Raw genomic sequence first — 27,159 nt, 5'->3', positions numbered from 1 at the left:
GTGTGTGTTTTGCCAGCCGCTGCTGTACCGTCCAACTCGAACAGAAATAGGCTGCGACTGCTGCTGCCATATCCTGAATTAGAGATGGCCGCCACCGGAGTTCTTCCCTTTATCAGGGGGGTAGACTTGAGTGGGAATGACTTTAAGGTAATCCCTCTATTTTTAACCTTTTATGTCTACGGGATAATGTTAGTAACTTGTTAATAAACCACTCGAGCGAGGAAATAAATGGTGGAAGGTTCGCTTTTCAGAAGAGGCTGAGAGAAGCTAACAGTGCTAGCTGGTTAGCTCAGGGGAACATACTGGGCGTTAGCTCTCGAGTTGTCAAAATGTGGTGCGGTCAATCAAGCGATGTGACGGGTACGTTAGAGGAAATCGCGAGAAGTTCGTGTGCTGTTGGTAGCTGTGTTGTTTCTGTTACCCTGAAATGCGTGTCATTGAGCTTTTGATATCAATAAACGAACTGCGATGCTAGAAGTGCCTCTCAAAAGCATGTTATTTGTTATGAAGGTGTCACATTTAGAAAGTTAGTAATTCATTAGTCGTATTTCAGTTGTATTATGAGCAGTATTTTGAAGCAAGGAGAAGTTCAATAAAGCGTTTATACGAGTTCCTTGTATGAGTGCAACCAAACTTCTCAGCTAAACCACAAGTGACAAGTGTGTCAGTTGACTTGAATACATTTGTGTTGATCCTATCTGGCTTTTCTTATATAAACCCAGTTCAGTCAGATCGACTCATCTCACACTGCTTGCACGTGTGGATCTAGCTCACCATAATGTTGTTGTCATAGCAAACACACCCTATAATTTCATACGAGATGACATCACTGTACCAGTATAGATCAGGTTCATGACTAAAGTAGGAGGTTTGGGAAATGTCATGACTGTAGAAGTCTCTATAAACCTTCTTTTATATAAACATGTATGTATTATGTTGCTTCCACACAAACTGTAAATGAGCAGTTCCAGTGTGCCTAAATTCTCAAAGAATGTATTTATTATCAGTATATTGAACTATCTGTTTATATTTCCCAGCCGGCATGATCAACATACGCAAAATATCGCGGTTTCACGGTGCTGTTGTTTTCAAATGCCTGCATATACAAACAACAACTTTTCAACTGGACACAATACATTTTATTTTTAAGCAACATATAGAATATGTTTGTCAGGTAAAAATAAAGCTTTACAATTATAATATTTTTTCAAAAGAAGTATTTAATTTTTTATATATATATACAGTATATATATGCATATTAACGTAAACATCAAACATTGAATTACATGATTTAATGATCATTTAATTTGATGTTAATTTAAGTTAATTTTGTGTAAACATAGCTCATACCTTAGAAACGGTATCACAGAACATCTTGGTGGTTTTGACAAACCTCGGCATACCTTGAATCCGGTAACTGGCCCATGCCTACTGTCTAACATGTTTTTTATAGTACATGTGGGAAATAAACGTGTTATGGATGTGACAAAATAGGAGAGAAACAACATACTTCTGTGAATTAAAATGCATAACCCAGAAACAATAATACCCAATTAATAGAGAAGATTTGCCTTTTCATATGACATAAAATAGATATTTTACTTTACTTTAAGAAACAGTTACTTTAGTCTGTTATAGACGTGTTAACTCTGTCACCTGACTATGCAAAATCATTAAAAATGCTTTAAAAGCTTAAACAGGCGCCTCATATGGGCATTTAAACCACCAAATATTGACTTATAAGATAACTACAGTATGTTGTGAAAACGTCTTATAAAAACTTTGTCATGGTGAAGTTGTATGGAATTGCTTAAATGAGTTTGAAGCACATTGTTGTCGGTGTTGATTTCTGGCAGTAATGCTTGAGTTTTATCTCTATTCTAATAGGGGGGCTATTTTCCTGAGCATGTCAAGTCTATGACCAGCTTGCGATGGCTGAAACTAAACAGAACGGGTCTTTGCTATCTTCCAGAGGAACTGGCCTCCCTACAGAAACTGGTGATGAAATCTTTCCTCTGCATTAACATTTCAGTAATATTTTGCAACCCAGCATTGTCGTTGTACTAATGTTCCATCTGGGGTCTTCTTATGTCTCATATCTAAAACCAGGAGCATTTGTCAGTGAGTCACAACAGCCTCACAACGCTGCATGGAGAGCTGTCCAGTCTTCCCAACATGAGGGTAAACAGTGTTGCAAAATACAGCACTTCATGTAGCTAAATATTTATGTACCTATTTACTGTACAGTACATTTGTTGACAAGTTTATTTCAACAATTTAACTTTTATTTTATTGTAAATATTTTTACTCCTCATATAATCATTACATTCTTGAATTTTTGTTCCCATAGGCCTTGGTGGCCAGAGCAAACAACTTGAAGAACTCCGGAGTTCCTGATGATATTTTTCAGCTGGATGATCTTTCTGTGCTGGTATGTGGAGATTTACTATTCCTCTCTATTCGATGCTTTATTGTTTATCTCTCCCTTGGGATGATGGCATAAACATGTCAGTTAAGTGCAAAATTGCTAGCATAAATTATTTTAAGACAAGCCGGTCTGTCTTATTTGTTTCCTGTAATGTGCTGTTGAGATGGCAAAAAAGACTGAAAGACCTGTGGTTATATCAAATGTTCCCTCCCTTTAGGATCTGAGCTATAACCAACTCGCTGAGATTCCAAGGGACTTGGAAAACTCCAGGAACATGTTGGTCTTAAACCTCAGTCACAATAGGTACTGTCTGTCTTTCTATATTTGTGTTGAGAGTAATGATGGGCATACATGTACGTACTTGAGTATTCTACCACAAATGACTGATCATGAAAATACAGTATTTGCCTAAATTTAACTGTGACATTTTGGTTGGTGGTATCTTAACTGTGAATTTCTGTCAATATCTCTTATGTTTGCTCTTTCTCACAGCATTGATAACATACCAAATCAGCTGTTCATTAATCTGACTGATCTGCTCTACCTGGACCTGAGTGACAATAATTTGGACAGTTTGCCCCCTCAGATGAGACGCTTGGTTCATTTGCAGACCCTGATACTCAATAATAATCCACTTATGCATGCACAGCTCAGGTAACATATGTAGATTTTATGATTTGTATCTCTGCAACTGGTAGCCTTCTTGCTTTCTGTACAGATGACATCATTAAGTATGATAAGACCTGGCTTCTATTCATTGTTTGCTTTGCTGTAACAGGCAACTACCTGCTATGGTGGCCCTTCAAACCCTTCACTTACGGAACACACAACGTACTCAAAATAATATGCCAACCAGTCTAGAGGGCCTTACCAACTTAGCAGGTACTTGTTTGCTGTTTCCGTTCTATCATCATCAGTATCTAAAATTATAAGTGCATGTTTAATCACATTTTGTATGTTTTTGTGTAGATGTGGACCTGTCCTGCAATGATCTGAGTCGAGTACCAGAATGCTTGTATTCCCTGGCTAATCTAAAACGACTCAATCTGAGCAGCAATCAGATATCAGAACTGTCACTGTGCATAGATCAGTGGACCAAGCTTGAGACTCTCAACCTTTCGAGGAACCAACTCACATCCCTGCCAGTAGGTCCCCATTTGAAAAATAAAACCGAGGAACTTGGCAGTTACTAGAAGTTCTCGCATGTTATTATGACATCCCATTAATTGAATTGTCACTTATCGTACAATGATGGCTTGGATGGCTAACCTTGTCTCTTCTTTTCCTCTGTTTGCTGCGATGTCTAGTCTGCTATTTGCAAGCTGTCCAAGCTGAAGAAGCTGTATGTGAACTCAAACAAAATAGATTTTGATGGGCTTCCATCTGGTGTGGGAAAACTATCCAACCTAGTGGAATTCATGGCAGCAAATAATAATTTGGAGCTCGTTCCAGAGGGACTTTGCAGGTGCGAATCGACACACTGATGCTTGTTTTGGCTTTTAACAAATGGACAACTTTGATACATTATCATAATGCTTTCCAGGTGTGGGAAGTTGAAGAAACTGGTCTTGAACAAGAACCGTCTTGTGACTTTACCAGAGGCCATTCATTTCTTGACTGATTTGCAGGTAAGAAGTTCTTATGTAAGCATTATAAGCTTTCATGATTGACTTTATTATATATACCAACCAGTTATGTGTTTACTTTGTCGTACCGAACAGCAAAATAATTGCTTGCTGTAAACCTTTATGAAGGTCATATGTTCACATTAAGTGTAATAAAATGCAACATGAGGCTTTATTGGTTGCTCAGCTATTAAATTGGTTCGTAATGCTGTGACATTTTGCCCTTAGGTTTTGGACGTTCGTGAGAATCCCAATCTAGTCATGCCTCCTAAACCGGTGGACAGAACAGCTGAGTGGTACAACATAGACTTTTCTTTGCAGAACCAGCTACGATTGGCTGGTGCATCCCCAGCCACTGTGGCAGCAGCTGGTGGAGGTAGAATATATGGCTTTGCTTGTATTATTATAGCAAAACTTATTTTCATTATGAGTTATCACAGCATGTTCGAAACATTTGGAATGCTGTATGTCACACAGGAAATAGCCCAAAAGATCACATGGCCAGAAAAATGAGGCTAAGGAGGAGAAAAGACTCGGCTCAAGATGATCAGGCTAAACAGGTGCTGAAAGGAATGTCAGATGTGGCTCAGGAAAAGAACAAATCTATGGAGGTGAGAAAACGTGATGGTGAAGCTTTATTAACATTCATCTGCTGCAGTGAATCTAAGAATAGATCCTGGTCTTCTTGTAGGAGAATGGTGACTTGAAATACTCTGACCTGAAAGTAAAGCGCTGGGACAAGAACCTGGAGAAACCTCAGCTGGACTACTCGGAGTTCTTCTTGGAGGATGTTGGGCAAATACCTGGGGTCACAATCTGGCAGATAGAGAACTTTGTACCCATGCAGGTGGACGAAGCTTTCCACGGAAAGTTCTATGAAGCTGACTGTTACATTGTTCTCAGAGTAAGTCCTTTGAATTATTGTGGTTATGGCTAATGCTAATCTATTTCCTACTTCTTATGACCACGCTATGTCTTGAATATATTGTAGTTTAATTTAATTGTTGTAATATTGTTGCTTCTCTGTTTAATGTTCTGTTTTTTGCAGACTTTCTTAGATGATAACGGAGCCCTGAACTGGCAGATCTTTTACTGGATTGGCCAGGAAGCCACACTTGATAAGAAAGCCAGCTCGGCAATCCATGCTGTCAACCTTCGTAATTATTTGGGTGCTGAGTGCAGGAGTATCAGGGAGGAGATGGGAGACGAGAGTGAAGAATTCACTGCGGTCAGTAAAACAAACACAAGGTCAATGAAACACATGAATGATGTCACACTGCGTCAGCGGATTTTGTTAACTATTTTTGTCATTTTTAGGTGTTCGACAATGCGATCTCTTACATTGAGGGCGGAACTGCTAGTGGATTTTACACAGTAGAGGACACACAATATTCAACCAGGTGCCCCACCAAAAACAACACCCTCCTCTCCAGTTTATCCATGAGCTGACTCACACTAATCCTGTTTTTTTGTGTGTTTTGGGCAGGTTGTACAGGGTGTATGGGAAAAAGAACATCAGATTAGAATCGGTGCCTCTGAAAGCGTCCTCACTTGACCCACGGTGAGTTCTAGGTGCTCTTGGTTTTTTCCATCACTTTTTTGAGGGAGTGGTCACATGACATCTGTTTCTTTTTCTCTTGCCAGATTTGTCTTCTTGCTGGACAATGGTCTTGAAATATTTGTTTGGAGAGGAGGCAATGCAACGCTGGGTGGTACCACAAAAGCAAGGTAGCTTGCAAACAACAAAGCGCCATGTTTTGTTTCCCATTCCAGTGGTTCAAATTTGTAACGCCGCTTAATATGATTATTTTCAGGTTATTTGCTGAAAAGATCAACAAAAATGAGCGAAAAGGTAAAGCAGAGATTATGACATTGATGCAAAATCATGAACCTCCCGAGTTCTGGGAGATTCTTGGGGGACAGCCAGAGGAAATCAAAAAACATGTTCCAGATGACTTTACTCCTGTCCGTCCCAAGCTGTATAAGGTCAGGAAATAGTCTCTTGTTTGTTAAAGTGGAAGTTCACCCAAAAATCAATGTTGTGTGATTTTTTTTACTCGCCCACATGACGTTAAACATGTTTAGCTTGTTTAACGTCAACTTCCAGCATCTTCGGAGCACAAATAGAGATATTTAGGTGACATCCGAGAGATTTCCAGGCCTCCTCATAGACATCATGGTGTCAGTTTTTGCCAAGGTCCAGAAAAGTACTAAAGACATCCTTAAATTGGTCCATCCGCACATAGTGGCTCAGTTTAATTTTTTTTAAGCGACGAGAATGCTTTTTGTGCGAAAAACAAACCAAAATATTCTCCTCTGTCTTGTCAGTGTATGGCGCGCGTTCACAAGAGCACTTCGTCTTCTTCTTGGACGAGAGCGCTTCAAAAGTTGACAGGTTTGTGTGCCGAACGCTGCATAGGGCTTGCCCCTGTTGGATGCCGGCGCTCTGACTCACAACGCGGAAGCGCAACTCTGTGTTTACATGCAGAAGACGAAGAAGTGCTCTCGTGAATGCGTGCCATACACTGACAAGACAGAAGAGAATATTTTGGTTTGTTTTTCGCACAAAAAGCATTGTCGTCACTTAAAAAAAATTCAACAGCCACTTTGCGCGGATGGACCAATTTAACGATGTCTTAGTACTTTTCTGGGCCTTGGCAAAAACTGATACCATGATGTCTATGAGGAGGCCTGGAAATCACTCGGATGTCACCTAAATATCTCTATTTGTGCTCCGAAGATGCCGGAAGTTCTCTAAACATGTTTAACGTCATGTGGGTGAGTAAAAAATCACACAAAGTTGATTTTTGGGTGAAATTCCGCTTTTAATGCTGCTTTTCCTTCTAAAATCACCACTGTGTAAAATATTTTGTACTTTTTATGTTCTATTAGGTTGGCTTAGGCTTGGGATATCTTGAACTTCCTCAAATCAACTACAAACTTTCTGTGGAGCACAAGGATAAAATCAAACTAGATGTGGTTCCGGAGCATAGACTGGTAATGCAAAGTCTAGACCATTTCATGTTATTTACATACACATTTTTGAGTCTTTGTAAGTGGTCAGTGACTTGTCTAACTTTTGAACTGTCTTGGTGTTTTAGGTACAAGGTCTTCTGGACACTAAAGGTGTCTACATCTTAGATTGCTGGTCTGATGTGTTCATCTGGATCGGCCGTAAATCTCCACGTCTGGTGAGGGCAGCCGCGTTGAAGCTGGGCCAGGAGGTGTGCAGTATGCTCCATCGACCAAAGCATGCCGTGGTCATTCGTAATCTGGAGGGCACGGAGTACCAGGTACAATTTACAGATCTCCATTTTCAATCAGCCTTTCGGATAATACAGTGTTCCCCTCTGCAATTCCACACATCGATGTTACCGCTCAACAGGTCTTTAAATCCAAGTTCAAGAATTGGGATGACGTGTTGAAGGTGGACTACACCAGGAACGCAGAGAGCGTGAAGCAGGGCGCTGGCTTGTCTGGAAAAGTAAAGAAGGATGCAGAGCAGAAAGACCAGATGAAAGCTGATTTAACAGCTCTCTTCCTGCCCAGGCAGCCACCCATGCCCCTCACAGAGGTGGGATTATGTTTATGTTTTCACTTACTGCACAAATACCTTTAATGTGCAGCATTTAGTAGGTTTTTATTGTTGTGTCAGATCCTTACGCTTGACTGGTTCAACATTTCCATTTATACTGACGCAAATCTGTTGGATTTGTCTAAAGTTGTCTTCGGTGTTTGTTATGTTTCTCGACAGGCTGAGCAAATGATGGAGGAGTGGAACGAGGACTTGGACGGCATGGAGGGATTTGTTCTAGAGGGAAAGAAGTTTGCTCGTTTGCCAGAGGAGGAGTTTGGTCACTTCCACACTCAGGACTGCTATGTATTTCTCTGCAGGTTGGTTGGTGCTAACAAAAGCCTGCCACAAAATCCTTCAGCTGAGCCGAATGATCATTTTTCATATGCAAGCTATACCCTAAGTCTATAGCTGTAATTAAAGGATTTCATCTGTTTCAGGTACTGGGTTCCTGTGGAATACGAGAATGATCAAGAGAAAGACAAAGAGAAAAGAGAGGATGAGGACAAACAGCCTGAAGAAGACTTCCAGTGTGTGGTTTATTTCTGGCAGGGCCGTGAGGCCTCCAACATGGGCTGGCTGACTTTCACTTTCAGCCTGCAGAAGAAGTTCGAGAGCTTGTTTCCAGGGAAACTGGAGGTACTGTGTTTATCTGCATTGTAATGAGTGTTGTTGTCGGTATTGTGTAACATTTATACCTGTGTTTTACACGAGTCATAACATTACTGGACTTTCCTGATGTTATGTCTTCCAGCAAATTCATGGTGAAATTCATTAGAAATTGTTTTTATATTGTGTACGTTTCAGGTTGTGAGAATGACACAGCAGCAGGAGAACCTCAAGTTCTTGTCACATTTCAAGAGAAAGTTCATCATTCACAAAGGCAAGAGGAAGCTTAAAGTGGACAGTGTGCAACCAAGCTTATACCACATCAGGACAAATGGAAGCGCTCTGTGTACCAGGTATACACCATATGAAGGCAACATCTGTTCAGCTTGTATAGAGCAGACAGGATATACAGTTTGTAACTTTGTGTCATGTGTCTCTGTGTTGTTTTAGGACTATTCAAATAGCCACAGATTCCAGTAACCTCAACTCTGAATTCTGCTTCATATTGAAGGTAAATGCTATGTTTTTACCATATATGCTACTAAGCAAAATAACGACACATTAATATTTGGAATAGTTTGTCAGCTTGTAGTCAGTGTTTACTTCCTTCATTGTTTGAAACCGTGTCCTTTGGTAACACAACAGGAGATAATTTAATAAATAATTTAGTACGATGGCAATTTTTGGATGAACTAAACGTTCTTTAAATGTTCTGTTTAGGTTCCATTTGAAAGTACAGACAACCAGGGAATAGTGTACACTTGGGTTGGAAGAGCAGCAGACCCAGATGAAGCTAAACTATCAGAGGACATCATGAACACAATGTTTGATGACTCGTACAGTAAACAGGTACATATTGAAACTCTATCGATGAAATGTAATCATATGAGCTAGTTTGTAATTGAATATAATGATTTTGTTTCTTTTACACTTTTCTTTAGGTGATAAATGAAGGAGAGGAGCCAGAAAATTTCTTCTGGGTTGGCATCGGCTCTCAGAAGCCATACGATGAAGATGCAGAATACATGAAATATGCTAGACTGTTTAGGTAAACATTTTATTAAAACAAACAAAGAGCATTAACATGTACTGTATTTGTATGTGATGATCATGAATATTTTGTTTTTACATCGCAGGTGCTCGAATGAGAAAGGTTACTTTGCTGTATCAGAGAAGTGCTCAGACTTTTGTCAGGATGACCTGGCTGATGATGACATCATGCTTTTGGACAATGGAAAAGAGGTAGAGCTTGATGCCTTCAGCCAATCTTATTATCTTAGTGTTCAAATTCGTTGCTGAGGGTTTGTTTTTCTTGCTTCCTCTGCAGGTTTACATGTGGGTTGGTTCTCAGACAAGCCAAGTGGAGATTAAGCTAAGCTTGAAGGCTTGTCAGGTCAGTGTCGGATTGAGCGACAGTTTAATTTTACTGAACACCAGCACATGTGGTGTACGATCTTAGTACATATACACGTGCCCTCTGGGCTTTCCAGTTTCTGTTAACATGGTTTTCTATTGAATCAGGTCTATATTCAACACATGAGGTCCAAGGATGCGGAGCACCCTAGGAAGCTGCGCCTGGTGCGCAAAGGCAATGAGCCTCACTGTTTTACCCGCTGTTTCCACGCCTGGAGCGCATTCAAGACTGCACCTGCATAAATTAGCCCTGCACCACACAGTCTGTCTGAATACAGTACACGAGCATTAGCGTTTACAAAAACACCAACATTCACAACACACCTGTTATTGATGTGCAATGCAACACTCTCTTTAAAACGCTCATGTTATATTTGCTAATCCAAGCAATATTGAATTTTATATTAAGGCATAGGTTTAAAAGATACAGCACTTATGTTACCTCTTGAGATAAAAATGCTGTATTTCTTAAGGGACGGTTTTAAGAAGAACATACATGTTCCAAGGGAGAGCGTAGGTAGTTTTTTTAATCATCTGGCTGCGCTCGTGTTGTGAATTGCCATGTCTGTTTACATTTTCTGAATTTGACGTTGCTTAAGTTAGTTTTAAGACTATTTATATCATTCGTTTGAACAACACCTCCTGTTTTATTCAGTAAATGCATATCACGTGTATTGACTGCCACGATTTTCAAAAAGCACAAACTCTAGGTCTGTTTCATCTAAAGAAATAAGAATTGGTGCCACTCACACCAAATTTATTAGTTGCCTTTGAATGTTTCGTTCCATCAGCATCCATTTAGTCCTTGACCTTGCCCTTGGATGTTGACTCTGCCAATGCTGATGGGATAGTTAATTGCACAAATCTTTGTGGAATGTTCTGTGATGAATTAATTGTTGGAATGAGAATATATAGTTGAATGCCCTTAAACTGTCCGGAATGACCACATACGGATACAGAGTACTGGCCGCAGGTGTCCTGAAGCAGTTAGAATCTGCATTGATCTCATCGGTTTTAATTAAAAGCATAATCTGATATTGCTTGGAATGGCAATCTTGTAGTATTAATACTTCCGTGATTTGATACGGCGACCACACGTGCATTTTCAATGGGTTTGTTAGCCTCAAAACAAGTCATCAATCACAGATTGTGCTTTTTTAAAAACAAAAGTTATGGTCCTGTGTATGGACTGTTTAGTTGTTTGAATTCTGAATATTTGTTGAACTTGGACAGGGACAATAAATATTTAGCCAAGGAAATAAATATTCTTGTTTTATTATGCTAATCAAGTTTCTTGTGGATATCACTAAAGGGATTGTTAGAGGTGAATACATATTTTCAGTTGACGGTTAGCTGCCTTGTTCTGTTATTATTTTCACTGCAGCTTTTTTTGTCTGCATATATAAATGTGTTTCTATGTGTACAAATATTTTCTGCCACTGACTTGCATACAGATGCTCTATTTATGTATTTTGTATTGAATAAAGTTTCATTGCACATCTGTATGACTAATGTATTTGACATTGTAAGTTTATTAGTACTGGAGGCAAAATTTGTTTCAGCAAGGAGATTTATATTGATGTATTAACAGAGACGGCTCCAGGGCACACATAGTGAGGGGGCCAGGGTTTAAAATGGGGCCCGTGCCATTCGAGGCTGAGGCATGGCACATGCTGACGGTCTCTAATGACAGCCTTTAATGAACTATAAGTTGCTTTGGATAAAAATGTATGTCAAATTCATAAATGTAAATGCTTTTGTGGTTTTGTGCCTTGGTTTGTAGCTCAAAGAACCCAAGATCAGAAAAAAAAACATTTGCCTTTTTTGCTGATACAATCCAGTTTACAGATGGCAAACTTATTAACAAGTTGAATGTCATCCACCGAAGAATCAGTGATAAGGCTAAAACTGAACCCTGAGTGTTTATTGTTTTTATAGCTCGTGAGTCCACAAAATTATTTTATATATTGTTGCAGAGCTCAGCTATTAAATTATAACAGTTTGTTTCGAATGCATTTACGCATTTACAGACAAAAACTTATAAAGCAGATCAGAAGTATGGAGAATTAAGGATCAACTTTATACCATTGACCCCAAGTTCTCTAGGCTTTTTGTCTGGTTTATGTCATAGCTTCTGATTTAGTCCAGTTCACTGATGATAAACTTATTGACACGTTGAAGATCATTTGCAATATTTCACTTATTCAGTTGTTTTGAGAGTCCATGTTATGATCAGTAGGGGCATGATTGTGCAAACTTAAGCCAGTTTCAGTTTCTATTTCCTGCAAAGGCATCCTGATCTCATAAATACAATGCAAATATGATATTGATTCAAAGCAAACAATGTTGACCACTTCCGGCCCTTCTAGCAACAACTCTATGTAAGGGGATTTTTAGTCTGCTGTTTACACAGGTGCATACAAGTGAAAGTATCACAAAGGAATATAAAGGTTTAACAGTTTCACTCTCTCTCCAGTTCAGCTGAAGGTATCAACATCAGCAGTGTGTTAGAGACTGAGATCGGTATCACTCACACAACAGCACAAACTACAACTCAGACATTCTTCAAATCCTGAGAATAAACCCAGGTGAGCAAAAACTATTCCTTCACTGATATTTTGTAGCATTTTTCTATTATTGCTTAAACAGGGAAATATCACCCTGCAGCTTTACTTTGCAGTCTGTGTGGATTTAATATAATGCCTATGAACATAACACAATCTTGTACAGTTTTGGTGTTTAATCGAGTTACAGCAGAACATGTTAAAGCACAGAGCATTACTCTAATAATATTTTGAGAAATTTCTCTGAACCCTGCAATACCTCTAGTATTATTTCAAGATAAGGAATGCATGATGTGATGATTGTGTCAGCGTTCTACATGTTGTACAAATTGAGTTGCCATGTCAGTTGGCAAAATAATCCTCCATGGGCCACAATCTGAATCTGAATTAGCATTTGTTGGTGTAATATCACAGTACTTTAATGATCTGAAATGGGTTTGTCTAATCATTGCCATTTGTGAAATAATATTACAAGGCATATGGAAGTTAAGCCATTGCAATGTCTTAAGATAATTTAAAACATCTGAGATTTCCAGCTAACTGAAACACATTGGGGGAAATGTAAAAAAGTTAACTTGTTCACTTGTATCAATGCTTTGTCTCTCTCTTCTTTTCAAGACCCGTTTCAAAAATGTCTTCACGCGATATCTTCTCTGGAAATTCTGAAAGGGAAAATGTTATCTCCCAAAGGCGAGAGGTTCAAACTGCTTCCAACCATTCTGTGATGTTTTGTCGAAACGGTTTGTCCTGCAATCCAGTCACCCTTTATGATGATATTAAGTTCAATCTTAACAAGCGAAAGTTTGCCTTTTTTCCCAAAGATTTGTTCAAATATCTTTTCTGTCTGAAATATTAGCTTTAACTGAAAAATTGAACAATTCAAATCATTACAACACCGTTTTTAAGAACACAAGAACTATAACCAATAGTAATAAAAGTTTATAATTTAATAGTAATAATAGTTAATTGTTTGCCTAATTAATCTGCTTTTCTCTTGATCAACAGAAGCATTCAACAGAATGATGGGTTGGGTCTTAAACAGGGAAGAAGTGAGTAAGAAAGAAGAACTGATAAGATCTACCCAGTCCCTCCACCACTATGTGCACAAATACTTCGACATCACTAACAGACTGTTGGAGATCCTCAATACTCACATGGAACAAAACGTCTCTCCTGCAGTCTTACCAAATGAAAATGAAAGTATTGAACATAACTGTGCCAGGGTTAGAGAGGTCATGCACCTGGTCATTGATGTTTGTGAAAAGCAGGACAAAAAGTGTAAGAAAAGTGACCCTGTTCTTTATGACAAGATTGCTTTCTCTGTGGCGTCACTGAAAGACAAAGCTAAAGTGATAAAGGAACTGCATGAGAACACCATGGGTCTTTTGGGGAATCTCTTGTGTCCTCTAGTCACTATTCATCTAGCAAAAAGTAATCTAGAGAGCGTCATGCCTCCAGTTGAACAGCTTAAATCTCTTAAGTCTTCTCCATCATTTGTTCTGGGAGATCTAGAGCAGAGCAGTAAAAGAATCACTAAACTTCTGTGTGGACCACAGAACCAGCAGAAGACCCTTGATGAAGTCGTACTGTTAGTGCAAGGTCTCCTCTCTATTCTGAGAACACCATGTGACTCCTACAATGCCATTCTTAGTAGAGTGGAAGCCTATGTCACCATTATATCTGAAAGGATCTAGGGCAGAATTATAAAGAAAATTAAAGGGAGATAGCGATAAAATGAAGCATAATGCTAAGAACAAAACATAGAAGTTTACTTCCAACTTGTTTTTACTGCGTTTTTCTGTTGTACCTGTGTTTTATCTATGGTATTACACCATGCACACTAACCTATAAAAAGAAAATGTAACTTGAATTGTAAATGTGTGTGAAATCTCTCGAACTTGGAGCTATGCACATGTCAATATGTGACAGTAGAGCTTGCACGATTAAAAGTGAATGTACTAACATTATGTGGTTATACAGCATATTGAAAGTGGTAAAGTGGAATATAAACGCTTTGCAGCAGTTTCCAGTCCAGTAAACACTTTACATGAATAAATCAACATCAGCAGTGTGTCAGGGGTTGAGATCTGTAATACTCAAGTCGTAGCGCTTTTTATAATTTTCATATACACAGAAGAAATCATTTCATTAATACACAGAATAAAACAACATGAAACTCCATGCAGAAGCAATGGCTTCTTTTATTCTTTTATTCTTTTATTTATCAATTAGCTCTGCTGCTCCCTGCTTTTGTTTAAATATCAAACCAAAATATATTCAGACACCAGATATAATTGTTGATATTTTGTTACTAGTGTGTGCAGGACACTATTATTAATTTAGGAGGATAGCAAACTAAAGTAAACTGTGACATATTATACCCAAAGATTTTTCATACAGTACAAAGGACCACCAGTAAAATTAATACAAATTTGGGACCAAAAACTTTTTAGACCATTTGACATGTTTTGCTTAAGTGTTTTTTCTTTAGTTGCTTATGCAACCTTTTTACACCACAGACTGGTACACCACAGAGCATTGCTTGGTGGTTGAACCATATTGTTATCATTATTATTGTGTACTTAAATTTAACACTTGACAGCGATTCAACCTTATTCATCTGTGAGACTGCCATGAACTGCACAAAGACACACGGATGAGGATCCAAATGCAGTTTATTAAAAGGGCAATCCAAAGACAAAATCCAAAGAACAGGCATATATCCAAGCACAGGTGGTCAGTCCAAACATAGCAAAGAAATCCACAAGACAAAGGCAAACAGAATGATCCGAAAGACATCAAGGCAAGACAAAAACCAGACATAGAGAACGCTAGGAATTGCAGTTTGACACGATACAAGACTTCGCCACACCATGGATCCAGTTTGGCCCGACTCCGTCAAGGTAACACTTCCCTCGAGGACCATGTGCAGAAATTCTTGGACATTGCCCATTTCCCAATAAACTGCATTTGGGTCCTCATCCGTGTGTCTTCGAGCAGTTCATGACAGAGACAGTCTGACAGAAGGATGGCATTATCAAGATTAATTTGTTCTGACACAGTTTAACAATGAGCTCTTTACTACAGTTATTACAATGTTCTCTAAAACATTCTAAAGTTATAATTGATCATCGACAGGCTCCTCTTCCTTCTGGCAGGGAACATTTTCAGAACACTGATTAACATTTCCTACACATTTGTTACATGTTCTGTAACCTACAAACACCATTATCAACTTATTTCTAGCTTGGAAACTGCATGCTGAAATACCCATTTGTTTTATTTCACTGAATTATGTTCTGTCGAGAGTCCATAAAGACCAAGTTAAATTTAGACCAATTCACTTTCAGTTTCTGTTTCTTGTAAATACGGTTGGATCTTGTAAAGCAGTCTCCAATCCAGTCCTCTGTGCACCCCTCCCTTTTAGATGTCTCCCACCTGGTTATTGTGTTGTTTAGGGAGACTAACTAACATTCTGGAAGATGGCTGATGAGTTGAATCGGGTGTTTTATATAAAGAGACTGGATTTGGGAAACACTGTTGTAAAGGCTCTTGTCAGTCCTTTTATTTTATGCGCGCACACACACACACACGCACACACACACGCAAATGCACATGCATGCACACACGCATAACTTGAACTTGAGTCAATATGATTAAACTTAAAAACTCAGGGCAGCAAACAAATTTGTTTGAAAATGGTGGTAGATGAATTATAAACTGGCTGTGTAAAGACTATAAAAAGTAACATGAAAATGTTTTCAAATACAAAAACAAGTAAGAATCATGCTTTGGTTAATTATTACAATACTCTTGCACTATAAAATCATTAATGCAACTGCCTCTTGCAGACCATTATGAGGATGGAAATGTCCCCTCCCTCCTCTTAGGGGATTTTTTAGTCTGTTGTGTATTCGGTGCATCATAATGAAAGTGAAATTATCGTAGAGTAATATAAAGGTGCAACAGTTTCATTCTGTCCAGTAAATTCTTTAGCTGAAGGAATCAACATCAGCAGTGTTAGAGACTGAGATCTGTATCACACACACAGTAGAAACCAGAAGGACCAAGCACAACGTACAGCTCAGGCTATCTTGAGAATAAGGTGAGCTAAACCTACTCCTTAACTGATTCATATAACATTTTAGGTTCATGTTTTTGTGTAAACTGTAATTTAATGATGTTGGAAATAACACAGTCACGTTATACTACAGGATTATGGTTAAAGGACTTGTGGTGTGTGGAAATATTTTATGTTGGTCTTGTCTCACAAAACAGACAAAAAGTAGCAAGCGATTTATTATAATGGTGTTTTGAGACCTTCCTTTAGAATTAACTTCACAATACCATGTTATTTTGATTCAGGATTGGGTATGGATGATTAGGTTGATATGATGCTTTAATTGTGTTTAATGATGGGCTTAAAGCTTTAAACAGCACACAACATTTATTGCACAATGTAATAGTCCGCAAATGCTGCATTTTCAGAAAATCAGATGTTGATTTCTAGACTTGTGCACTTCAAGAAAAAATATTATTAATGTGTGATTATTATACATTACAGTTGCTAAATGTGGTAGAGATCTTTAAACAAAAAGCAAAAGGCTACAAAAACACAAAAGTACTTTAAAGCAACACATCAATATGTAGTTTTTTTTACCTAAAAATAATGTCTCTAAAATATTTCAGTGGTAGAACAACTCATAACTTGATGAATTGTACTCCCACTGCAACGTGAACAACGTGAACAGCCTCATAGCGGCTACAAACACACAGTTCTGTGTTCGGGTCGGTACACACAGCCCCGCCCATCCCCTGCCTGCGGAAGAGTGCAACATGGTTTCCAAACGACGTTTCTGCATTCGCCGGTTTCATCAGCTTAGTCAACAAATTCACGTGTAATGCGCTGCCCACGGGGAAGCTTATACAGCGACATTATTTACGACACTGGTAACAGACAATTGCGCTTATCAACCACATTGGGGAGCTGTGAGCAAAAATTATATAATGTGGCTTTAACATAAAAATATCAGAACATTATTGACCATAGAAATATAATTTTTGTCGCTTTATTGCAAGTACTGAAATGTATTTTATTTGTATGCTTTTAGTCATTTTTATGACATTCACTTTCATCAGTGCTTAATAATTTATATGATTCTCTCTCTCTCTCTCTCTCTCTCTCTCTCTCTCTCTCTCTCTATTTTGTTGATATAAAGAAAAATGTCTATGAGTGATATCTTTTTCCCTGGAAATCCTGAAAGAAGGGAGAAGGTTATCCGCAAAAGTCAAGAGCTTCTAGAACTGATGCAAGACAACTTCGATGCAACCAACGAACTCATTGACATTCTTAGTAAGCACTTACAATTGTCTTTCAGAAAAATCAGTCTGAAAAAGAGTGCTACCATTAAAGTTAACTGTGATGTATTGATTGAACGCATACATGAGATCCAGGCTGCGGTGGAGAAGATCAACAAGAAGCTGAAGGAGGAGCTGGAACCTGCCTTGTATGAAGAGCTGAGGAACATGAATCTGTCTGTCTGTGTAAACAAGTATAGAACAATTTCAGCAGTTCTTCGTGGAGTTTGTAGTCTTGCAGCGATTGGATCCATTGCTGTAGTTGGTTGGCTAATTTACAACGGAACCATTCTGACAAGCATACAAATGGTATGTGGAGTTATTGGAACGCAGTTATTAGCCGGGTTTGTAATTGGGCTAGCATTCATTGGGATCGATGCGATTTTTTCATACTTCATAGGGAGTGCTGAGCGTGATCGGCTTGAGAAAGCCATTGAAGAGTATGACAGGGCTCTGAAAGATTTCAGGCCGGCATCTAAAATTTATCAGCGTAGCATAACCCGTGTGATAATACGCATTGAAGACATTGAACGACAATAACTTCTGCATTCTAATCTAAGTCATCTTTAATTTTAGCAAGCCATTGTTGGCTCTTGTTGTTCAAATGCTGAGTTTTAGTGATTAGTTTCAATGTTTTGCAAATACATACTTTTTCTGTAGGAAATGTTTGCTTGAATTGAAAGTCACATGTAACATAATACATAAATGTATATTGAGTGAATAAAGACATGATAAATAATCAATAAAGAATTGATTATTGTTTTAACTAAATGTCCATTATACTGCATCATGTATCTTTTAGTTAACATTAATAGAATGTTACTGTACACTGTTCTTCTTTTTTAAAAGTCTTTTTAAAAGGTTCCTGTGCAGAGCTGTAAAAGAATGATGTGCATTAAAGTGATAGTTTACACCAAAATGAAAATTCTTTCATCATTTACACACCGCAGACAACTGAAATGAGATTAAAAGCTCACTCCCTCGCCGTCATGGGATTTTCGGTCTGCTGTTTACCGCAAATTTGTCTGTCAAGTCTGAATAAAACCGACGTCATAGGGCCCTAGATTGTTTTTTAACCCCTGCTCTTGTTGCTTCTTTAAATAATATATTCACCAAATCTTTTTCCAAATGTTTTTTTATCATTTAGTTTATTATCATTTCAGAAAGTTAGGGATCATAGTGAAGTAGCCAGGCTAGGGCTCGCTCGTGGTGCCGAGACTGTGTATTAATTCAATATTCTTGCAATAATTTTATAGTGTTGAAAATTAGCCCATTTCTTTCTTATTATTGTTCTTTCTTAAGTGATTATTAGTAACTATATTAAGTGAGCCCAAGGGAGAAGTGTGACACTTTTTGCCATTATATAATGTCCGGGAACAAGCATTCAAGCAGTTAACATACATATTCAAGCTATTTTAAGGCAGGACAAATTATTTTCACAGGAAAAGAACGTTTAAATGTGTAATTTTGATGGTCAACGATTAGTTTTAGTGATAACATTATCGACCAAACTTTAATCTAATTTAAATAACGTTATATCTGTTAAAATCAGACCGTGAATGAGATTAACTTTAGATTTGTTTGTGTTCCAAGAACACAAAGCAGTGTTACATTTTTAAATAAATGGTTATATATAATTTCCTGTTTATTAATAGTAGTATGTATGATTCATTTCTGTGTATATAATGCAATTTATAAATTGTAATATTTACAAGTTTACACAACAAATGTAAAATTTGAATGTTTTACATACAATATATATTTAATAAGCACCACGGCAACTTAAGTTACTCCAGTAACGGCCATAAAAGTCTCCCATACCATAATAAAAGCTCTTCCTGTACACCGTGCGCAACTAACTACCCACAATGCCTTGCGCCGAGCGATTACGTAAACAGGAGCGCGCTTCATCCGGCCTCACTGCCCGTACTGTCGTGTACAGCCCTTCCAAATCCACACGGATTAAAGAGAGAAAACTGAAACACCACACACAACCAGTGCCTTTTAACATTATGGAATCCATCCCGAAGAAAGACACAGAGAGCACGTGTGTGCTGTGCTGCCAGGACATCGATATATTCGCGGTGGGGAAATGCGATCACCCGGTGTGTTACCGCTGCTCCACCAAGATGCGGGTGCTGTGCGAGCAGAGCTACTGCGCCGTCTGCCGGGAACAACTTGACAAGGTGCCGCCGCCTCTCCTCCAGCACTCCGCGCAGGCCTCGGCTATTTACTCTACGTTTATTTAATATGGCTTCCATTATAGTGTCGCCATAATGTTGACTTAAAATGGTAGCGTAGAAGGAACATTGGTTAGCAATAAAAGGCAGTTGAAGTTTAGGTAGCCACCATGTGTTTTTTTTTTATAAAGTTGACTTTATAGTTGTTCAGTTAGTTAGTATGTGTGATTTGATCGTGTATGAATTTGGTTAACTTAGACGTGTACTCGAGTTTAGTCTGACAGCAGTGATTCATTGCGTGACGTTTCCCGTGACAACATGTTCATTTCTTGGTTACGTCCTTTAGTTTGGTTTTAGTTTACGTGTTGGGAGTGATATGTCCTTTGTGAACAAAAATCGATTTAATTACATTAAAGTTTGAATGGATTTTCTTTAGGACAAGTCGCCAGAAGTATGCTCTTATGTAATCACCTCGAGATAACTCCCGCTAGGAACAATGACAGGCGTGACGTCATTTTGACAGTAACTCATTAGTTATCAATCACGAGGACACGCAGCTTTATTACACCCATATATCAACATTATTTACAATACAGTCCTGTGTGCTTTACTGCTACTGTCAACTCAAAAGTCATGTTTATTGAACTTTGCAGTCTGTCATTCATGCAGATATCTGTTCTGGTGTAAGTAATATGCGAGTTATTGTCTTTCTTTTCTTTCAGGTGGTCTTTATAAAGAAACTGGTACCCTTTACTGCTCTAAACATCCATCAGTATCAGTGCGAGAAGAAATATGACATACACTTTGGAGATGGAAAGATCTATGCGCAGTTCAGGTACTTGGGGCCAAAAAATAAAATGATATTTCTGCTTTATGTCAGTTTTATGCATTTCCTCTGAAATCATTTATTTTCCATTACAAATGCAGGAAGATCTTGTCACATGAGTGTCCCCAATGCCCCGAATCAAAGGTGTTTTCTAAATTTGAAGAGTTAGAGCAACATTTGCGCAAACAACATGAGCTCTTCTGCTGCAAGTTATGTGCCAAGCACCTTAAGGTAGTGTGCATTCTCTTGACAATATGACTTCTTATTAGCACATCATTGCATTCAATGAATAATTTCTTTCTCTTTGTGCAGATATTCTCGTATGAGCGGAAGTGGTACAATCGAAAAGACCTGGCCCGTCATCGAACGCAAGGGGACCCGGATGACACCTCGCATCGTGGGCATCCCCTTTGTAAATTCTGCGACGATCGGTATCTTGACAACGATGAGCTCCTGAAGCATCTTCGGCGTGATCACTACTTTTGCCATTTCTGTGATGCGGATGGAGCTCAGGAGTACTACAGGTAGAAAATCACTTCTGGTCCGCAAGCATTATCAGCACAGTGTTCTGTATTCTGTAGTACTGAAAGGTGTTGTGTCTGCTCACAGTGACTACCAGTATCTCAGTGAGCACTTCAGAGAGAGCCATTATCTGTGTGAGGAGGGCCGCTGCAGCTCCGAGCAGTTCACTCACGCTTTCCGCACTGAGATTGACTATAAAGCTCACAAAGCAGCTGCCCACAGCAAAAGCAGGGCTGAGGCGCGGCAGAATCGCCAGATAGACATACAATTCACCTATGCATCCAGACAGCAGCGCAGGAATGAGGGTAAAGCAGAATTTGCTTGTAGAAATGACATGACCGAAATACATGTTGACAGCATGTGAAAGAGTCCTTTTGTCATTTCAAGGTCTGGTTGGTGTTGAAGACTACGAGGAAGTGGACCGCTTCAACAGACAGAGGCCAGGAAGAGGTCGAGCCCCAGGCGGACCGCAGAATGTACGAAGCTGGAGATATAATCGGTAGGATTTGATCATCAGCTGTGTGCTAATGTTGTTATTGTTGAGCTTATGGAGCAACTTATGGAGAGTTGTTGTCTGCAGAGAGGAAGAGGACAGGGAAGTGGCCACTGCTTTAAGAGCTTCACTGGCCACCCGTAGCCAGGAGGAGAGAAGTCATGTCCAGGACAGAAACAACAAGCCACGCAAAGAAGAAAAAATGGAATCGGATGAGTTGAGAAGTACTAGGAGTGTAGCCAAACCACCGAACGAAATGCAAGGTTGGCCAACTGGGAATATGGTGTATTGTGGTCTTTATTTATTAATTACAGAGATGAGTAAAGTTGTGCGTTTAAATGTATTCCAGCACGATCGATGAAGAGTACTTCCTCTCTGGCTGGTGTGGACTTCCCACTTTTGGGAGCAGCTGCACCTCTAGCAGCGAGGTGCGTTTCTCCTGTTTGTCCTCACAATTTATTTAATAAAATATAGTGTTTAAATGTTTTTACGTCAGTAATGTCATGGCTACCCACTTTTGCAGCGCGATTAAACCAACTCCTGTCTCGCTGAAGGAAGATGATTTTCCAAGCCTGTCTGGTATGCTAGTTTCCGCTCCAATGACGCCTGCATACACAGGTCAACCCAGAAAACACTCGTCCTTCCAAGAGGAAGACTTCCCTGCACTGGTCTCCAAGATCAAACCACTCAAGCCTCAGTCGAGCACAGCGTCGGCATGGTCTCAGGCTGGAAGTAAACCCACTCCCAATAAACCTGTGGTTCTGCCAACCAAACAAACCTCTGCAGTCTCTTCCTCCATATTATCTGCCAGTGACCCGCCTCCCAGCGGAAGGGTCCCTCAGACCCTCACCAACTCATCATCTCGACGTAAAAAGAAGCTCACGCCTGCAGAAACCAACAAAGCTCCACCTAAACTTAGATGTCCCTCATCATCCGATGAAGAGGATTCAATGAACAGTAAAACGGCCCAGGAGATTCGAGCAGTTCCTACCATGCTCGACATCTCCACATTGTTAACGGTTAAAGTTGGCTCATCTCAGCCAAATCCCAAAACCAGTAAGAAAAAACAGGCAAACTCATCATCATCATTTTGTACTCCTTTGCATACTCCTGAGTCAGTGTCCAAAAACGCTCACAAAGAAAACGTTCCTGAGACGAAGCCACCAGATATTAGTCTCACCAAAGGTCCTACAACCTCCAAAACAAACTCATTCATGAATGGACATACAGAGAAGCCGACAGAAGCACAATCCTGTACCTCATTTCCAGAAAATACTCCTTCCCCCATAAAGCAGCCGGTAACTGACCAAGTCCCTCCACCCATGGAAGAAGATTTTCCAGCACTTACTTCAAAGAAACCTCCACCTGGTAAGATGGTTCCTATTTTAACAAAAGCTACACCCTGGTGATGTCAATTTTCACAACAAAAAGCCACCTTATGTTTGCTAGGCTTTAAAAGTGCATTTCCCTTGAAGAGCACTCCGAGTGTGCTGCCTCCTCCTCCTGGACTCGTGCCTGTGGTCAGCAAACCTCCCCCAGGATTCACTGGCATCGCACTCAACAGTAATGTGGTGGAGCCTACTGTGTCTGCTGTTAACAGGTTGGAAAACTTGTGTTGCCCTATTAAAGGGTTTAGGGTCAGTGGCAGGTGTTTTCCAGTGAATGATTCAGATATGCTTAAAAGTATATGAATATATTTAGTGCATACTAATAATATAACATGTAAGTGTGATACATAATATAACAGTTTTATTGCATGAGTCCTTACAAGAAAGGCAATAATATATGTTTGCACATCCCAGTCTAGGGGTGTAACGGTATGTGTATTCGTACTGAACCCTCATTGGTAACATTCCAAATGTAGTCATCATTCCTTTGCTCTACTCAGTTCGAAGGGCAGAGCCCTTGGAGTTTAGACTTTGAAGTGAACAGGGCATTTGCGTCCCATTTTGTAGATGTTTGGAATGCACTTGGCAAAGGGAGCGACCGTAATTTCCCTTGACAACGAAGCATTAGAAGTGTTCATCAGCAGATGTTGCTGTTTTAATGGCATAACTTAAGCATAAAATCTAACTGTTTGCAAATAAACATACATTTTATATTTTAAAAAGTTTTTTAAATATGCTATATAATATATAAACACTTAATATATATCAAACTTTTTAAAATATAAAATGTATGTGTATTTGCAAACAATTATATAATAGTAAGTTATGCCATTAAAACAGCGACATCTGCTGACGGACACCATGCTTCGTTGTCACGGGAACATGCCAGCTGAAGATAATGAGGAAATTAGGTCGCTCTTACATCTACATAATGGCACGCAGATGCCCAGTTCACTCCAAAGTCTAAACTCCAAGGGCTCTGCCCTTCAAAGGGAGTAGGGCATAGGAATGATGACTTCATTTGGAACTTTCCCCGTGACGGTTCGGTACGGCTACGCGTACCGTAACACTCCTATCCCAGACACAAAATAATGTGCTCTTGGGGTAAACTTTAAAGTGTATACATGTGAGATTAGAAATACTGACTATTTTATGGCATCCAACAATTGTGTTTGAACAGCTATTCATATTCCTGTCTGACTGCAGCGTTTTGAGTGAGTGACCCAAGGAATCAGAAATGGTCTCCATTAAAATAATATAAAATAATGCTTATAGGCTTAAAGGAACAGTTAGCCCAAAAAAGAAAATTCTGTCATAATTTACTCATGTTCAGATTGTTACAAACCTGTGTAAATTCCTTTGTTCTGCTGAACACAAAGGAAGATATTTGGATAAATGTCAGTAAGCAAACAGATCTCATTCCCCGTTGACTCCCATGGTATTTATTTTCCCTACTATGGCAGTAAATGGGGATTGAGATCTGTTTGGTTACTGACATTCTTCCAAATATCTTCATTTGTGTTCAGCAGAACAAAGAAGGAACAATCTGAGGGTGAGTAAATAATGACAGAATTTTCATTTTTGGGTGGACTGTTCCTTTAATGTATGCTTGCATTTTCTTTCTTTGATTTATCTGTCCCTCTGCTAATGTGTTATGTATATTAAAGGCACAATATAAATATTTTTGCATAAAATATCTAAGAAAAAAAATCCTGCAAGCTACACATACTTGCAAAAGACGTATCAAAAACAAAAAGGGTCATGAGACCAAAACATGGTGAATAAATTACTGTTTTTGATACTTTTGCAAGTATTGGCAGTGTGTGGGATTTTCTTTTGTTTCTTAGATTTTTGACTGTTATAGGTCTTTTTCTCCTATGCACCTATCCATTACCTATAGGTGTGCGATGATGATTGCATTAAATATCTAAAATCATTGGCAGTGTTATTTTGTTCACTTGTGTGCTTGCATTATCTCAAATATTTTTGGATCCAGAGAAATTCTCAGTTACCACTGTAACACCCCCTTCATTGCGTCATGTCAATGACATCATGTCCGCCTTATTCTCGGTTTTTGCATTTACTGTTGTAGAAATCACAGGTGTTTTCGACTTTATGCAGCCCTGCACAGACTCATTGGTACGTGACATCACAAAGTTTTGACATTGTAAAATTTTGGATTTGGAGTCATGAACATGATTTGAGAGTCAGATGGTGAAGACTACAACTCCCATCATTCGATGCTCCACACCATATGCCTTTGTTTTGTGACGAAAATTGAAAAAAGTAAAAATAAAGTGATTTAATTACATTACTTTACTTCTGTTATTTTAGGTCGACTCCTGCTATTGGATCTTACCTCATTCCTGAAAATTTCCAGCAGAGGAACATGGACCTCATTCAGTCTATTAAAAATGTCCTTCAAAACGATGAAACCAAGTTCAACGAGTTTAAAAACTATTCAGGCCAATTTAGACAGGTAACTGTTAAATGTTACCTGCAAGAACTGTTTTTAGTGTTTTGTCAATGGGCCAGTTTATCCAAAAATGTATTAGGAATCTAATGACATTCCATATTGTGTGAACCGTTTCTTTAATATTTCTTATTCAGAACGTTAACCTGAAATGTATAACTTTTATTGAAGAAACTCTTGTCTCCTCTTGATCAGGGTATATTACCTGCAGTCCAGTACTACAAAAGCTGCCAGGAACTGCTGGGGGAGAATTTCAACAGGGTCTTCAATGAGTTGCTGGTTTTGCTTCCAGACACTCGTAAGCAACAGGAGCTTCTCACTGCCCACGGAGACTTTAAAGCCCTCGAGAAACAGCAGCAAAGCTGGAAGCCCAAGAAAAACAAAAAGAAAGCCTGGCAGACAGACAACACCAGCATCAGCCTGGAGCTGGACTGCCAAGTGTGTCCCACCTGCAAGCAGGTTCTAGCTTTGAAAGACTTCAACACCCATAAGACTCTGCACAACGGCGATGACGACTTCCCCTCTCTACAGGCCATAAGCAAAATTATCAGTTAGCCGTCCGTAAATGCACATCTACAGCTCAGTCACACAGGATCTGTTGTCTCACCAGCGTTAACAGATGAGGAGCAATGCTGATGTGGATTGTTCTGGTTAAGTTGAACGTTTTGAAGTGAACCTGTTTTGAAGGGGAAAGATTGCGATCTTGTACTTTTAGGAGTGCAAGTAGGACTGTAACTGTTCTGGAGGGAGCGGAGTTTAATCTACTTGAACGATTGAGTTACAACGTGAATTCCTTTAATACCTGTACAGCAGCAATCCTTCCTTGATTTTTTATTTCTTCAGGTTTTTCTAATGCTCAAATAAGCATGCTCATTTGTTTTTTTACATTTTGTCAGATTGGCTGCATTTGGAAAAATAACTTATTTATTTCAAACCGCACCTGCTCATTATTGCTCATTGCTGTTTACAACATAATTTGCAGTACATAAAATAAATGGTTAATATATAGATCTTTTCTTAGGTACAGCAGTCAATGTCAACTTCCCATTTTTGAATGTGTCTGCTTAAATGCTTTGGAATTAAACGATCAATCCAGGGAACAAAATGTACTCTACACTCTTAGGGCACATATGACTGTCTGAAGTGAAACCTGAATCTTGAAGGTGTGATACTCACAGTGCTAGAAAGGTCAGTAAATATCACCTGATTTCAATAATGCCAAAATATGGGCACATTCTAATGGGGATCAATATACTGTTTAAAATTAGGACTGTTGGATAGTGCTGTGATTTTTTTTCACACCCAATACCATGGTTATACATTGTGCATGTGCCTGTAAAATAATCTTTACACTGCCATAGATGTGACACTTCAATAAGGTCACTTTCTCATCTGTCTTGCAGTAACCAATAATAAGATCATGCCCCTTCAGTTATTAAACTGAGATGGCATGTCTTTATAACAAATGCAGGTAACAACCTCTAAATGTTTTTTTTAAACATTTGCTTATAACGTGCCAAAGTAAAATATATTGAACTTGTGTCATTATATTTAACATCTTAATTTTTGGAATTCTTTTTTTTGTGTGCCAATTTAACGAAACACTGAAATTGATCAGAGTGAGAAATTAAAAAAGAAAGCCAAGACCAGTAAATCACGTGGCTTTCAGCATCAAAGATGTTACTATGTTGATGTATGACAAAATC

General features: G+C 38.9%; 4 protein-coding genes across 4 annotated transcripts; all 4 read left to right on the top strand.

Moving 5' to 3' along the window:
- Window positions 1-16: 16 nt before the first annotated feature.
- On the top strand, window positions 17-11,150 carry flii (FLII actin remodeling protein). The gene is made up of 30 exons (XM_057346939.1): window positions 17-147; window positions 1,888-1,998; window positions 2,110-2,181; window positions 2,351-2,431; window positions 2,646-2,731; window positions 2,921-3,082; window positions 3,207-3,310; window positions 3,398-3,573; window positions 3,736-3,893; window positions 3,972-4,056; window positions 4,282-4,429; window positions 4,531-4,664; window positions 4,745-4,957; window positions 5,102-5,281; window positions 5,371-5,453; window positions 5,540-5,614; window positions 5,698-5,781; window positions 5,868-6,039; window positions 6,946-7,050; window positions 7,155-7,346; window positions 7,439-7,627; window positions 7,808-7,947; window positions 8,068-8,266; window positions 8,435-8,589; window positions 8,687-8,747; window positions 8,957-9,085; window positions 9,178-9,284; window positions 9,373-9,478; window positions 9,564-9,629; window positions 9,758-11,150. Exons 1-30 carry the CDS (start codon window positions 85-87, stop codon window positions 9,890-9,892), a joined length of 3,771 nt encoding a protein of 1,256 aa, XP_057202922.1. The 5' UTR covers window positions 17-84; the 3' UTR covers window positions 9,893-11,150.
- Window positions 11,151-12,125: 975 nt separating this feature from the next.
- On the top strand, window positions 12,126-14,389 carry LOC130561906 (uncharacterized). The gene is made up of 3 exons (XM_057346541.1): window positions 12,126-12,237; window positions 12,832-12,953; window positions 13,219-14,389. Exons 2-3 carry the CDS (start codon window positions 12,845-12,847, stop codon window positions 13,905-13,907), a joined length of 798 nt encoding a protein of 265 aa, XP_057202524.1. The 5' UTR covers window positions 12,126-12,237; window positions 12,832-12,844; the 3' UTR covers window positions 13,908-14,389.
- A 1,798-nt stretch (window positions 14,390-16,187) lies between these two features.
- On the top strand, window positions 16,188-18,480 carry LOC130561812 (single-pass membrane and coiled-coil domain-containing protein 3-like). The gene is made up of 2 exons (XM_057346392.1): window positions 16,188-16,318; window positions 17,433-18,480. Exon 2 carries the CDS (start codon window positions 17,437-17,439, stop codon window positions 18,109-18,111), a length of 675 nt encoding a protein of 224 aa, XP_057202375.1. The 5' UTR covers window positions 16,188-16,318; window positions 17,433-17,436; the 3' UTR covers window positions 18,112-18,480.
- Window positions 18,481-19,436: 956 nt separating this feature from the next.
- znf598 (zinc finger protein 598) lies at window positions 19,437-27,125 on the top strand. The gene is made up of 12 exons (XM_057346146.1): window positions 19,437-19,757; window positions 20,474-20,586; window positions 20,679-20,808; window positions 20,890-21,101; window positions 21,187-21,404; window positions 21,487-21,598; window positions 21,680-21,855; window positions 21,942-22,020; window positions 22,116-22,960; window positions 23,042-23,192; window positions 25,315-25,459; window positions 25,649-27,125. The coding sequence occupies exons 1-12, from the start codon at window positions 19,440-19,442 to the stop codon at window positions 26,006-26,008; spliced, it is 2,859 nt and encodes a 952-aa protein (XP_057202129.1). The 5' UTR covers window positions 19,437-19,439; the 3' UTR covers window positions 26,009-27,125.
- Window positions 27,126-27,159: the final 34 nt, after the last annotated feature.

This window comes from Triplophysa rosa, linkage group LG11, assembly GCF_024868665.1.
Source record: "Triplophysa rosa linkage group LG11, Trosa_1v2, whole genome shotgun sequence".
Lineage (NCBI taxonomy): Eukaryota > Metazoa > Chordata > Actinopteri > Cypriniformes > Nemacheilidae > Triplophysa > Triplophysa rosa.
The sequence above is the reverse complement of the archived record's forward strand: the minus strand, read 5'-3'. Positions and strand labels throughout refer to the sequence as shown.